Source organism: Centruroides sculpturatus, unplaced genomic scaffold, assembly GCF_000671375.1.
Source record: "Centruroides sculpturatus isolate CEXI.00-Female unplaced genomic scaffold, Cexi_2.0 scaffold400, whole genome shotgun sequence".
Lineage (NCBI taxonomy): Eukaryota > Metazoa > Arthropoda > Arachnida > Scorpiones > Buthidae > Centruroides > Centruroides sculpturatus.
Genome location: NW_019384654.1, coordinates 108,031 through 121,104, shown reverse-complemented (window position 1 = coordinate 121,104; position 13,074 = coordinate 108,031). Strand labels below are relative to the sequence as shown.

The following is a 13,074-nucleotide window of genomic DNA, read 5'->3' as shown; positions in this document are numbered from 1 at the left end:
ACAAATCGTAATTAAAATATAATTTCAACGTTAGAAACCGTGTTCACTTAAAACCGACATTCAAGCCACCACTGGGTCTTGCAGGTCCTTCACAACTATGTGCTACTTGATGGTAAATTTTATATTTTTCAGAAAACATTGATTCGATTACCGGTGAATTATGCTATGTTTTTACTAAACAGTATATATATTATATTGCAAAAATTTGGAAAGTAATATTTATTATTAAAACTTGCTATGTTATAAAAAACGTTTTGCATTATCGCCATTGTCCGAGTATAAAACATTATATTACTTATAATTCTTTTTAATTAATTTTTTATCGTTACAAACGATATTCCTAAAAAAAGTTGTTTGATATCTGTTTGAAAAATCTCACCTTTAATATTGCAGTCTTATCGTCCACAATCAATTTATTATATCGCAATTTTACATTACAGTAGTAGTTCCTTTTAAGCGCATATTTTGCCATAAAGTCTTACAAGGAAACCTTATGGTCTCGGAAATTCAGTTCGGGATGAGACTTTGCAGGTTAGTAGTATACCTCAAGGGTGTCCACCCAGAAGAATTGTAAAGCGCACTAGCAACAAGATTCCGAGAAAAAAGGCTTTAAAGTTTTAAGCGCAGCTCATATACCGATCGATTTTATACTATTGTAGCACAGCGAAATGGCCAACCCTGTAGCGAACTCGCTTGCCACGCAGACGATCTAGGTTCGATTCTACCTTTTGCTAACTTATTTTTTTATTTTACATTGTTTTAAAAATTGTAACAACTTTTAAATAAAGTTAATGACCTAAAAATATTATCAATTAAATCATAAATAACTGTCAACTTTCACACCTGGGAGCTAATTATTCCGTGAGTTTTCACAAGTCAGCAGCAAAAGTGGCACTTTCACATAACTTTCCGACCTATCGTCTTAAGTTCATCGGTTGAAAATAACAAGGAATTGAAAAATTCTTCAAATTTAAAACGAATATTTTTAACCTCTCCATAGTTTAAAATATTTTTAAAAAGTTGAATAATTTCAAATGCATTTCTAATGGAGGTAAATTAAAACTTTAATTTTAATTAAAAATTTTAAGATATTTTAAGCTGTGGAGAGGTTAAAATATTCGTTTTAAATTTGAAGAATTTTTCAATTCCTTGTTATTTTCAACCGATGAACTTAAGACGATAGGTCGAAAAGTTATGTGAAAGTGCCACTTTTGCTGCTGACTTGTGAAAACTCACAGAATAATTAGCTCGCAGGTGTAAAAGTTGACAGTTATTTATGATTTAATTGATAGTATTTTTAGTTCATTAACTTTATTTAAAAGTTGTTACAATTTTTAAAACAATGTAAAATAAAAAAATAAGTTAGCAAAAGGTAGAATCGAACCTAGATCGTCCGCGTGTCAAGCGAGTTCGCTACAGGCTCAGCCATTTCGCTGTGCTACAATAGTACAAAATCGATCGGTATATGAGTTGCGCTTAAAACTTTAGAGCCTTTTTTCTCGGAATCTTGTTGCTAGTGCACTTTACAATTCTTCTGGGTGGACACCCTTGAGGTATACTACTAACCTGCAAAGTCTCATCCCGAACTGAATTTCCGAGACCGTAAGGCCCCCTTGTTAGCTTATTTCTTATAATTCTAGTATTTAGCGAGTAATCATCATTAACAAATATGTTTTAACTTTTCACCTTATTAATATTTTTATATATTTTCAAAGTTAAACACTATAAATAACCAGTCTTTTTGAATTAGGTTTAAAATTTTCAATTCGATAAGTCTACTTGATATTCACATCCGTAAAAACTGAAAGTTATCACTTAATAATTTTCGTACCTTGCATAGACATTATCCATTTTTTCGTCATTCTCTAAACCCGAAATTACAAAGTTACTCTTCTTCTTTATCCTCCAGTTTCAAAAACTTTAGATGTAGGCTAAATTTTTACGTATTGCATTTATTTCTGCGTGTGATTTGTCATTTATAACGTTACCTGTTGCTTTATCAATTTCGTGGACAGGGAGTATAAATTCAAGATCTACCGTAGCAGTGTCTATATTTTCAATACAGGCAATACAATACAAAATATTTTCAATAATTTTGTTCTATCTGATCAATCTAAAAGTACCTGTAATTTACTATTTGAAAACGGTTGTAGTTTAAATAAAACTTTAATTCTTTCTTGATCGTTAATCCCATTATTGGCACATATCTAAGAAAAGATCACTACCTCTGTCGACTCACCTCTAACATTTTACTCGCTTTCAATTCTCTTTTTTACGTTTTATTTTGATCCATCATGAAATAGTTACAAAAAGTTTTCGTTCTTTCAGAAGTGTATTTAATTATTTTTCAGAAAAGTAACAGTAATGGGTTAAATCACAAGAGAGCAAAGTATTCACGCCAACAGCCATGATAATCGGACAGCGCCCTACTTCTTTAATATTTTGAGGTGTAAGTACTTAGTATTTAAAAAAAATAATTAATAAATTAGTAAATTATTATATATTATAAATTATATTATATTATATTATATTATCAAACGTGCAATTATTTATTGTGACATCATCAAATGACAGGCTACAATTTTTAATAAAATTTTTCATTTATTTCATTTAATATATATTTTTTTCATCTTAAATTACTCGTGTGCTGTCCTTGTTTATAATACTTTTCTATTTAGCAAGAGTCATGTAGTCTTTCATCTAACTCCTTACAGGTGAAAGCTTTCAGTTAAAACAATGTAACTTCGAATTTCAAAAGAAAGATTGCATAGTGTTAGTTTACTGGGAACCACATTCCCATAATGTGTCCACATTTGGTCTCTGTTATCTCTTCTCTAACGAACACTTTTAAGCTTAAGTAAAGGCAGACAGACAGCACTAAGAATTTATGAATCTACAATGTCTTCAAACTGCATCTTAATAAAGGATAAAATGTCCTTCTCAAACCACTTGAGTAATAAAACAAAAACAAAACTTTTAAATACTAGTAACAGAACGCCGAAAACGTTCGAATTTTTCGTTAAAGTTCTGTTACTATTTTAAAGTTTTGTTTATTTTTTTTAACTCTTTGTCATTACAGTGCCTAGTATTATTGAATGTACGCAGTCGATCGGATCATGATTATTGATGCGTCTTTAAGAAGAAAACGGTCATTTTTCAGCTGAATACTGATGTGAGAGCCGTGAATTACATGAAAGAAATTTATTTGAAAAGACCTTTAAATCAAAGAAAAAAAACCCACGAAAAATTATTTTACATATTACTAGGATGTGGAATATTCAGGTTAATAAGGCAACAGTTTTTTTACCTTAACTATTGTATAAAATGAGACAGAGAAACGAAACATTATAAAGGCTCAATACCTCAAGGAGATACTCAATTTAAAAAGTTACAGGTGTATCACGTTAAAAGTAATTAAATGCATTTTATTTTTTGTAAATGACACTTTCAAGGTTTCCTCAATCTTTGCGCAGACATTCCTCTACTCTTGGGTACATATCAACCATTAAACACTGAAACATTTCCAACAGTGTTCAGGTAATTTTTTCTCTAATTCTGACTTAGAGCTCAGAATTACTGTATGGGAAGTTAATCTATACTTTTTTTCAAATATCTTCACAAAAGAATCACATGGCAACAATCTTCTGAACAAAGAAATGTCACTATTACTAGAGATAACTTTACGGGCAACGACTTCTTACAGCAGTTATAGATATTTTGGTTTTATAAGCTGCATCTTGTTGGAACCATGTCTGATCATTAACAATAGGAAATATACTTAATTCTTGCATCAAAACCGTCAAACTACAAGTAGGAATGCTAAGTGCTGTGGACTAACTTCGATAGCAGTTCTCACATTCACGATATTCTCTAGGGCAGTATTTTTCAACCTGTGGGTCGCGACCCCCAGTGGGTCGCAAAGCCATACAGGGGGGTCGCGGGTAAAAGAAAAGACAAGTATTTGTAGGTCCTACACTATAATAAAAAACTACAATTTCAGTGAGAAGACTGTGCCTGTTTATTTTACAGTACAATTAGTTTTTGATCGATATTTAAATCTCAACAGATAAAAAATTAAATACGTACCGGTAGTTTTTAAAATCACTGACATAGTTTTAATATGGCCGTGGGGGTCACCAGAATTTTTTAACTTGTAAAGGGGTCGCGTATTCAAGAAGGTTGAAAAATACTGCTCTAGGGTGTCCGATTCGTACCGCACTCGGAGGCTTTTTTGCTACAGAACAACTCTCCTGAAAGTTCTCAATTCATATCATAATGACATGATTATTTTAATCAGTGGAGTAGCGTGGGTGTCAGTTGCCCGGGCGGAGGAAATTTTCGCCGTCCCGTTATTTAGGTATCCCAATTTATAAGACTAAAATTCAGTTTCGTCACAGAATAAGCAATGAAAAATTCCGTGGTAGTGTAGCGACCTGTTCGAAATAGCCCTATTGGATATTGCAGGTGTATATGAATACAAATGAATCGTATAAGAAAAAAAGGTCAACAGGCTGCGCAGGATATCCCCGGATAAAATTACTAGTTCACCCAGACGGTGAGTCAATTCTCTGACTGTCCAGATGGTAGCACTATCGTAGGCGCGAAGAAAATATAGACTATAATGGTAGAATGGTTCATATTTTTACAAGATATTATTATTATTTATTGTGAAATTTTACTGCCCCCTAAAAAGTGCCGCCCCAACTATTCAGAGGCCATTTATACAATCATTATATTCAGGAAATGCCTTAATGGTGAACGCACATTGCGCATCTATTCATTGGTTCAAAATTACTGTTTACTGTTAATTCTGATGAAATGCAATAGTTTCACGCGTTTGAATTGTCGGTTACCTTTTAGCGAGGTATTGTCTACAGAAGTAAGGAAAAGCGAAGTATTACTGGAAAATGTTCAAGAAGAAAAATATTTAATAGATTCTTTAGCAGAAAACGATGGTTATTCAAAATTTTTGAGTATATTGAGTAATAATTCATTTCTTCACAACTTCCATCAAATTAATTTGAATAACAAAATTGAAAATCTACGATTTAGCAATCGTTTACATAAGAGTATTTTTTAAAATTTCTCCAATCTATTTAATCACAATACACCACATACGAATAATATAAAAATAATTACTCAAAATACATTCTAATTGTTACCTACCTTTCTGTAAGTAAGAGTGCAGAAAGCTACCTTCAGTTTCATTGCATAATATTCTGTCATAAAGAGATTAATATTATACGTAAACAAATAAATCGCAGTAACAGTAAAGAATCCTGCAATTGTAACATAAACGTTGTAGTGATTCCATTCTTGTCTGTTTTCAAAATAACGTACTGTTAATCCTACAAAATATGCTTGACCTGCAACTACAGCTGTTTCCTGTAATTATACATAAATGTCAGTTATTTCAATTACAGTATTTTAATACTAGCGTCACCTCTTTATAATCGGGTGTCATAATACCTGAATTAATACAAGTAGTATTACAATCAAGTATTTCCAACCAACAAAATGTAAAGCAGCTTTCAGTATGCTCGGATTTTTCTTCTGCAATTCCTTTTTCCATTCTCTGAAAAAAATTTGAATGAAGCATTTAATGTAAAAACAATATTTTAGTAAATGTTATTCAACTTTTGGAAAGTAGTGTTTAGGGCTTTATAAATGCTATTTTATTTTGAAAATACATAAAAAAATTTTTATGCAGCACCAACGAATCTGGAATGTACAATAATAACTGGCCACGCTAGTATTCTGTGAATCTGAACATTATTGGACAAGTGGTTTTTTATGATTCCGAGTCACAACAAAAATATGGTGTGTTTCTGTGAACGTTACTATATACGACAAAAGACGGATACAACAGATATTAACAGAGTATAATAGTGTTATAATATTTCATTTTAAAACAGAGTAAATAGCACCCTTAAAAGAATCATAGACTTATACAGCGTTCGCTTTGAGATGTCTGCTGTGGAAAGATTACATATAACTTATTAAAAATTTTGTTAGATACGAAATTCTAATATATTCGCATTTTGAATATTTCAGCTTGCACTGTAAATGTTTACCTACTAAATTTATGAAGTTTCAAAACTACAATTAACATTCTTATAATTTATAAATTCTCAGTATCTAAAATAAAAATAAATTACGTGTATATTAATTGATAAAAGTGAAAATTTGTTATAAATATATTTGCTATTCAATTTGATAAATGATTTTATATTTTTAATTATTATTTATTTATTCATTACAAAATACCCATTCAGCAGTGACCAACGAATATATCTGTCCAGGGCGAACGTATGGCAGTGGTGAGGGACAGATATATCCGTTAAATTCTTTTGGGGGTATTGCGAAAAACTAGCCAAAATCTACTGAGAAAAAAAATTAACATAAAAAATGAATTATGTACAATAAAAAAAGACTTTTCTTTACTAGACAGAACTGTTTACAAAATCTTTTTCCGAAACGATAATGAAAAAAAAACGCGTGGGAAAATATTTCAAACAATTTTTTACGTTTATTCTCCACTACACAGGGATAGCACCATACCTGACTAACCGAATGCTGAAAGGCTATAGTTTTATACACTTGTCCGTGGAACAAAGTAAAAAAACATAACACCGAAGAAACATTTTCGAATAACAAACACAGATACAGTAATTATTGTACAATAAATATAATAATGTCTATACAAAGTCCAACTCTGTACATACAAAAATCAATACATAATATACAATAATCATTATATATATGTAACATCCACTGCATTAGTACAATCATAGTACATAAAATAATCCATACAGAAATATAATTAGAATGGTAAGTAAAAATTATAATTACATAGTAAGTAAAAAAACATTGACATCCCAGCATACTTGAAGTAAGAGAACGGTGAGTATACCGCTGATCTGGATGTTACTATTAAACATCTTTTCATCACCCATTTTCCTCCAGACTACTACAAGGAAGATAACCCAGAGAAGAAGAATATCAGGAGAAAAGTCCTCTACCCACCTATCATTGACAACGACAACTGTTCACATTTACAGAGGTGGGTACTGCTATTAAATTTCTACAGAATAATAAGTCTCCTGGCATTAAAGGAATAACGGCCCGTATGGTAAAAAGAGCATTTAAATCCATTTTTATCGCCTTACTCTTTACCTTCAACTTGTGCCTCACCAGGCACCAGTTCCCAAAATGCTGGAAACACACTGTTGTCAAATTCATACTGAAATTTGCGTCTCCCAACTTAGTCAAAGCCACAGATCTGACGCCGATTAGCCTTCTGTCCATACTGGGCAGAGTTCTTCACAAACTTCTAATCAACAGAGTTAACCACCATTTCAGAAATAACAATCATCTACATCCCCATTAGTTTGGGTTCATCCACAGGACCTCCACCTACCATATCCACAGGGTAATCCAATTCATAGACAGCGAGACTGAAGCATTTTTTTGAAATCTTCCTTCCTGTGGGCTATGGCGGCATAAGTGCTTTCTTCTTATATGTTCATGACTCACGACTAGTAACATTAAGAATATTCATTAGTGAACAAGTCATCGCATCTTACTGAGAGGTCCAACTTGGACCTTTTCTATGCCAATATTAGTTTAAGGAGGTAAATAACTCCTAGTTGACTTTTAAACAGTTGGCCTTCTTCATTTTCATCTTATTTTATTCAACTCAACCTTCAATTGAAAACCACGAGATGTGCTATTAACTATAATCAAATGTAAATAGTTGTTCATTTCCGGTTTAAAAATTATATGTTTATTTTTAATTTATTTGTTCTTATATTATGGTATGTAGTGGTTTTTTTTCGGGCAAATTTTGTTTTGGTAGAAATGATTATTGCCAATCTGTAAATAAGTATGTTTGGATTTGATAGTTAACCCGATGCAGACTGTCGGGAATAAAAATCGTCTGGCGCGCGGTTTTCCCGCCTTTTTCGTGAACGACCGTTGTCGCCATAGAAACGGCGATCAGAACATTTTGAAGACTCGACTGCTCATTGGTTGAAGTACATCGGACGATCGGCGGACGTCTTATAGAGCTGGTAAATGCTGATTGGTGGAACCGAATGCTGTTTCAATCCTATAAAAGCATTGAAGTTCTGGCGGGAAGTTGAGTTCGCTTTGGACCCATAGAGTGAACTCACGTTGACCTTAGTTGCCGGAGCTGTCTTAGAAGATCGTCTCATCTTGTTGTGTTGTTGTGGACTTTGAATTTGTGCGTCGCAAGGTGCTTTTCCGACGGACCTGTTGTTGTGGATGATTACTTTGAACTTTGTTAATATCTAATGTTTGTAATNTTTTTTTTCTTCGGGCAAATTTTGTTTTGGCAGAAATGATTATTGCCAATCTGTAAATAAGTATGTTTGGATTTGATAGTTAACCCGATGCAGACGCCCGTGGGGTCCCAAGGGGGCCCACTGATTGCTCTTCTCTTCCCACTATTCTATCTCACTTTGTTTCCTCTTCTATTTTTTCTTCCTATCCTAACTTCTTCTTTCCTTCTTCCAACAGGGCATAAGTCCGCCGCTATTTGTGGACAGCCCTCTAACCCCTTTCAACAAAAAAAAAAAAAAAATTCATAGACAGCGCTTGGAAAAATGAAGAACACATAGTGTTGATCTTTATAGATTACAAGAACGCGTTCAACTCTCTATGGTTGCTATCTTCTTTTCGGCAGATCAAAACCTTTAACTGTCCACAAAACGTGTTCAAGCTGTTCACCAGCTATCTTAAGAACCATACTGCTGTAACACCTGTCACACCTGTCACCTGGCCTGTTGCCCGGGTTGTCCTCAGGGTTCCCGGTCCAGGCCTGGCCTTTACAACATCATGTACAACGGCCTTCCCTCACGCAATCACTAGCACCTTGGCTACTAGGGATCATCGAATGATACTTTGCTCATGATGTCCAATAAAAACAGTAAGAAATTGCTGCAAAAAGCCAATCCTTTTCTCAATCAAATTTCAGAGTGGAGCAACATTAATAAATTATCCAATAACCTGGTAAGACCACCTGATGTTAATGTCAAAAGTGACTCATGAAGAAACCACAAGAAACTCAAGAAACCACACTCGATCACAATAGGAAGTACTAGGATAAGATAAACCAACAATATGAAATGCCTGGGCATTACTATCTATTAGGGTTTGAAATGGAATATTCACATAAAAACGCTTGTAATGAGGCCATAAAACTTTTGAACCTTCACTGCTTTCTTGCAGGGAAACACTAGGCCCTCAACAACAAGAGCTTAACAAGTATTTAACGTCTGGCCATCGAACCGGCTATCCTTTATGGTGGGAAGGCGTCATTGTCGCCACTGCTATATGTAATGTGTTTGTAGGCTCCGTTTATAACTTGCGTTATCTTTGGATTTTTTTAAAGATCGGTGAATTTACTATATATCATTTTGTTGCTGTTGACGTGCGCTTTCCAACGCCGTCTCATTTTTTAAATCGGTTCAGACCTTCGTGTGTTACGGGTTTTATTTGGCCGAGACCACGTGGTCAAACTTCGGAAGGTTTTCTTCTTGCCAAATTCATGTTGTACATTTTCATTTATTATACCGCTGTGTTCACCTTGCTATGCCGATTCGATAGATATATTATTTATTAAGTTCCGTTAATTATTTGGCTAGTATTAGCGACCGTCATTTGCTGACTTTCGGCTGATTTTTGGCCATCGTACTAGACCATTGGCTCTGCTTTCTTGTCGGTCTTTAGTAAGGGTAAGTCTGTTTATCATATTAAACTTTCGTGTAAATTGGATCAGTCCTTTCCGAATTATTATAACATTGGTTCAGTACTTTTCGAATTATGTAAATTGGATCAGTACTTTTCGAATTATGAGGAAAACGATGACCCTTCGCCCGTTGTGCCTAAAAGGCACAAAGGATAAAGGATCATCGTTTTCCTCACGTGGTTGCTGATCCCCTTCCTGATCCAAATTTGGTCGTTTGCATCGCTTGCCGCTCCTTCGCTTTTGGGTCTTTTTCGACGAGCGTTTTCGCTAGTTTTGGTTTATTTTGCCCTTTCTGGTGACGCTATCGGTTTTGCTATTTTTCGGAAACCTTCTCTCATCCCCTAACTAACCGTAATCCGTTTGGTTTTCAGCCATTTCCGCTTGCGTTTGCTAGTAGGGGTGCGTGTTTAGTATCGTTTGTTCTTATTATCTTCTTTTCTCTTGAGCATCTGTTTTTATGGATCCGGAAGTTCAACAACCACAAACTGACACTGTTCCTGAGGAGTGATGTCTTTCTCCTGATATCCTTACTGTTACTGGTTCGCTCGAAGAGAGTATTTTCGAGGAAGTCAACAGTCAACTGGGAAAGATTCTAAACCTCCTGCCAGAAACCCAAATCACTTATCTGCATACTCATGAAAGAAAAGAAGTTAGAAGAAGAGTGACGCAACTGCACTCATGTCTCGCCCAAATGTTCGGGATTCTCTACGAATTTCGTTCTTTATGAAAGACCACTGCGACTACTGGAAGTACCAGCGAGACAACACTTTCTTATGAAATGGCAGTTCAGTGTGAAAACAAAATACAACCAAGTCACACAACTAAGGATATCAACCAAACTTTTGTTAGGAAGCTCAACCAAGAAGGAACAAGCAGCAGCCATGCTGTGCTTGTTTTCACAAAGAAAGAGAAAGACTCTGAGCAGGGCCCACAAACTTATTAAAGTTTGTGGGCCCTGCTCAGATTTAATATGCCACAAAGATACCCTGCCACAAAGATTTAATATGCCACAAAGATACCCTGCCACAAAGATTTAATAAGTTTGTGGGAAGATCCCACAAACTTATTAAATCATTTCACAAACGTATAACGAATTATTTTTATTTAAAGGTGGATAGATAGGAAAAAAAGATTTTTTTAAAATATGGAGCTACAGTTACTTAGACATCGAACTTCTTCAGTGTTAAAGATCACATAGTATTTAAAAAATCGTTATTGCCACAAATATCATAAAAAGCACTGTTCTTTTTGCGATATTTAATAAATAAGTAACAAATATAATTTAAATAATTATATTAAACTATTTCCCTATTTTACTTTGTCTTATTGCTATAATATTATTTGAAATTGTCGTGTTTTAACTTACTTCTATATTAGAACAAATTGCAAAAATTATTATCGCAAATTAATCTATACTAATATTATAAAGAGGTAATGTTTGTAAGTATGTATGTAAGTTTATATGCAGCAGGTAATCTCCGAAATTACTCATCCGATTTCAAAAATTTTTTCACCAATATCTAGAATGAAACTTCAGGGTGGACATAGGCTGTATATTATTCCGTTAAAGATGGGAGATGGACAGTTCTTTACGGTCAGCTTTATGGAAGGCTTACCGTAAAGAACTCTGCTTCTATTTATACTATTTTAGATGCGGGTTTTTGCGTTTTTGATTGCGTTTTAATATGGTCCCATGTACACTAAGAAGGGATTTTTCGATATTCACCCCGCGGGGGAGAGGGACAGGATTAAGGCTTACTGTGAAGAACTTGGCTTCTATTATACTACTTTAGATGCGGATTTTTGCGTTTTTTATTGCGTTTTAATAAAGTACGTCAAGAGAATGCACACTAAGAAGAAATTTTTCGAAAAATTCCCCCCCCCCACGGGGGAAGTGTTATACATTTATAATAGATACATTTTGAGCCACAACAAGGCGTGGAGTGGTCTGCTAGTTTTATATGAAGCAATGAATTGAACAGTTTCCTAAATATTAAAATTATTTATAATCTTAATTTACTCGAGAAATTTCTAATCTGAAAAATTAATTTAAAAATAATTACATGCAGAAATGTCTTGCTTTAGATAAACTGAAGGAAAAAGTGGAAACACTTAAATAAACTGTAACGTAAAAATGAAAATCTTTTCAAAATAATTTGATTGTTATATTATTTCAAATTGTCATGTACCCGAATATTAAGACAAATATCTATCAAGAAAATAATTAATTCTAGTATTGATAATAAAACTATTTCTTGACAAATTATTTGTAATCTTCATTTATAAAATATCAGAAATTAGACCAGGAATATGTCATGTTATAGATAAAGTGAATGAAAAACTGGAAAAGCTTTAATAGATTAAATTAGTTTATTTTATTTATGTAAAAATAAAAAAAATTCAAAAATAATTTTGTTTTGGTGTTATATTATTTCATACAATTGTCGTGTTTTAATTTTCTCGGATATTAAAACATTTAATAATTAATACAGAAACTTTGCCTTATTGATAAAATAAAATTAATTCAATGAAGATTTGTAATCGAAAAATTAGTTTTGTGATCTGAAATAATTCCATTAGACAAAGTTTTATTTGCAATCTTAATTTAATTTTAAAAATTATTTGTGACTTTAATTTATTCGACAATAACTTGCTCGAAAAATTAATTTTGTGATCAGTATGTGTCAAACCACTAGTACTTTCATGTTTATGTATATCGGTTATATTGCATATCGCGTACTTTTTATATATCGTTGTAATAATTTACTCCAATGTAACTTTCTGTAATTCTGTATGCATGTAGCTCTGTAGATAACTTTTAACTTCTGTTTTCTTCTTGTACCATTTTCCCTATTATCTGTACTGTATGTTTTCATCACGGGCTAATATGTAACGGACGTATACTTAATCTTTACTTTTGCGGCCCAATGGCCGAGCGGGCAAGTGGCAGCCTACCACTCTGGGTGACCCGGGTTAGAAACCGAACGGGTTGAAAAATCCCCAGGAATTTTTCGGGGGTGGTCCCGGATAACTCGGGCCTCGTATTTCACCACCCGGCAGCCCTATTGTAGGTCTGGCCGAATCCATAATGGGCTTGCAAAAAGAGGCCCTCTTAGTGCCCACAGCGCAAAAACAGTCTAAAAAATCAAGTCTACCTCCACAATTACCTCTGTATTGTGTTGGCTTTGTCATCTGTACATCTGTGTTTGTTAACTTCTCTCTGCGGCAATGTATTGTCACAGTTACAATTTAATGTATTTGTATATTCCTACTTCCTTGTACTGTACATTTGTCCTCGCACA

General features: G+C 33.7%; 1 protein-coding gene across 3 annotated transcripts in view; it reads right to left on the bottom strand.

Annotated features, from left to right (window-relative positions):
• Positions 1-13,074, bottom strand: part of LOC111626373 (multidrug resistance-associated protein 4-like) — a 169,210-nt gene that overhangs the window by 131,686 nt on the left and 24,450 nt on the right. For all 3 annotated transcript variants that reach the window (XM_023369722.1, XM_023369721.1, XM_023369718.1), the window contains 2 exons: positions 5,470-5,575; positions 5,167-5,385 (listed from right to left, as the gene is read on the bottom strand). In XM_023369722.1, coding sequence (XP_023225490.1) covers positions 5,167-5,385; positions 5,470-5,575 — 325 coding nt within the window. The remainder of the gene's footprint in view (positions 1-5,166; positions 5,386-5,469; positions 5,576-13,074) is intronic.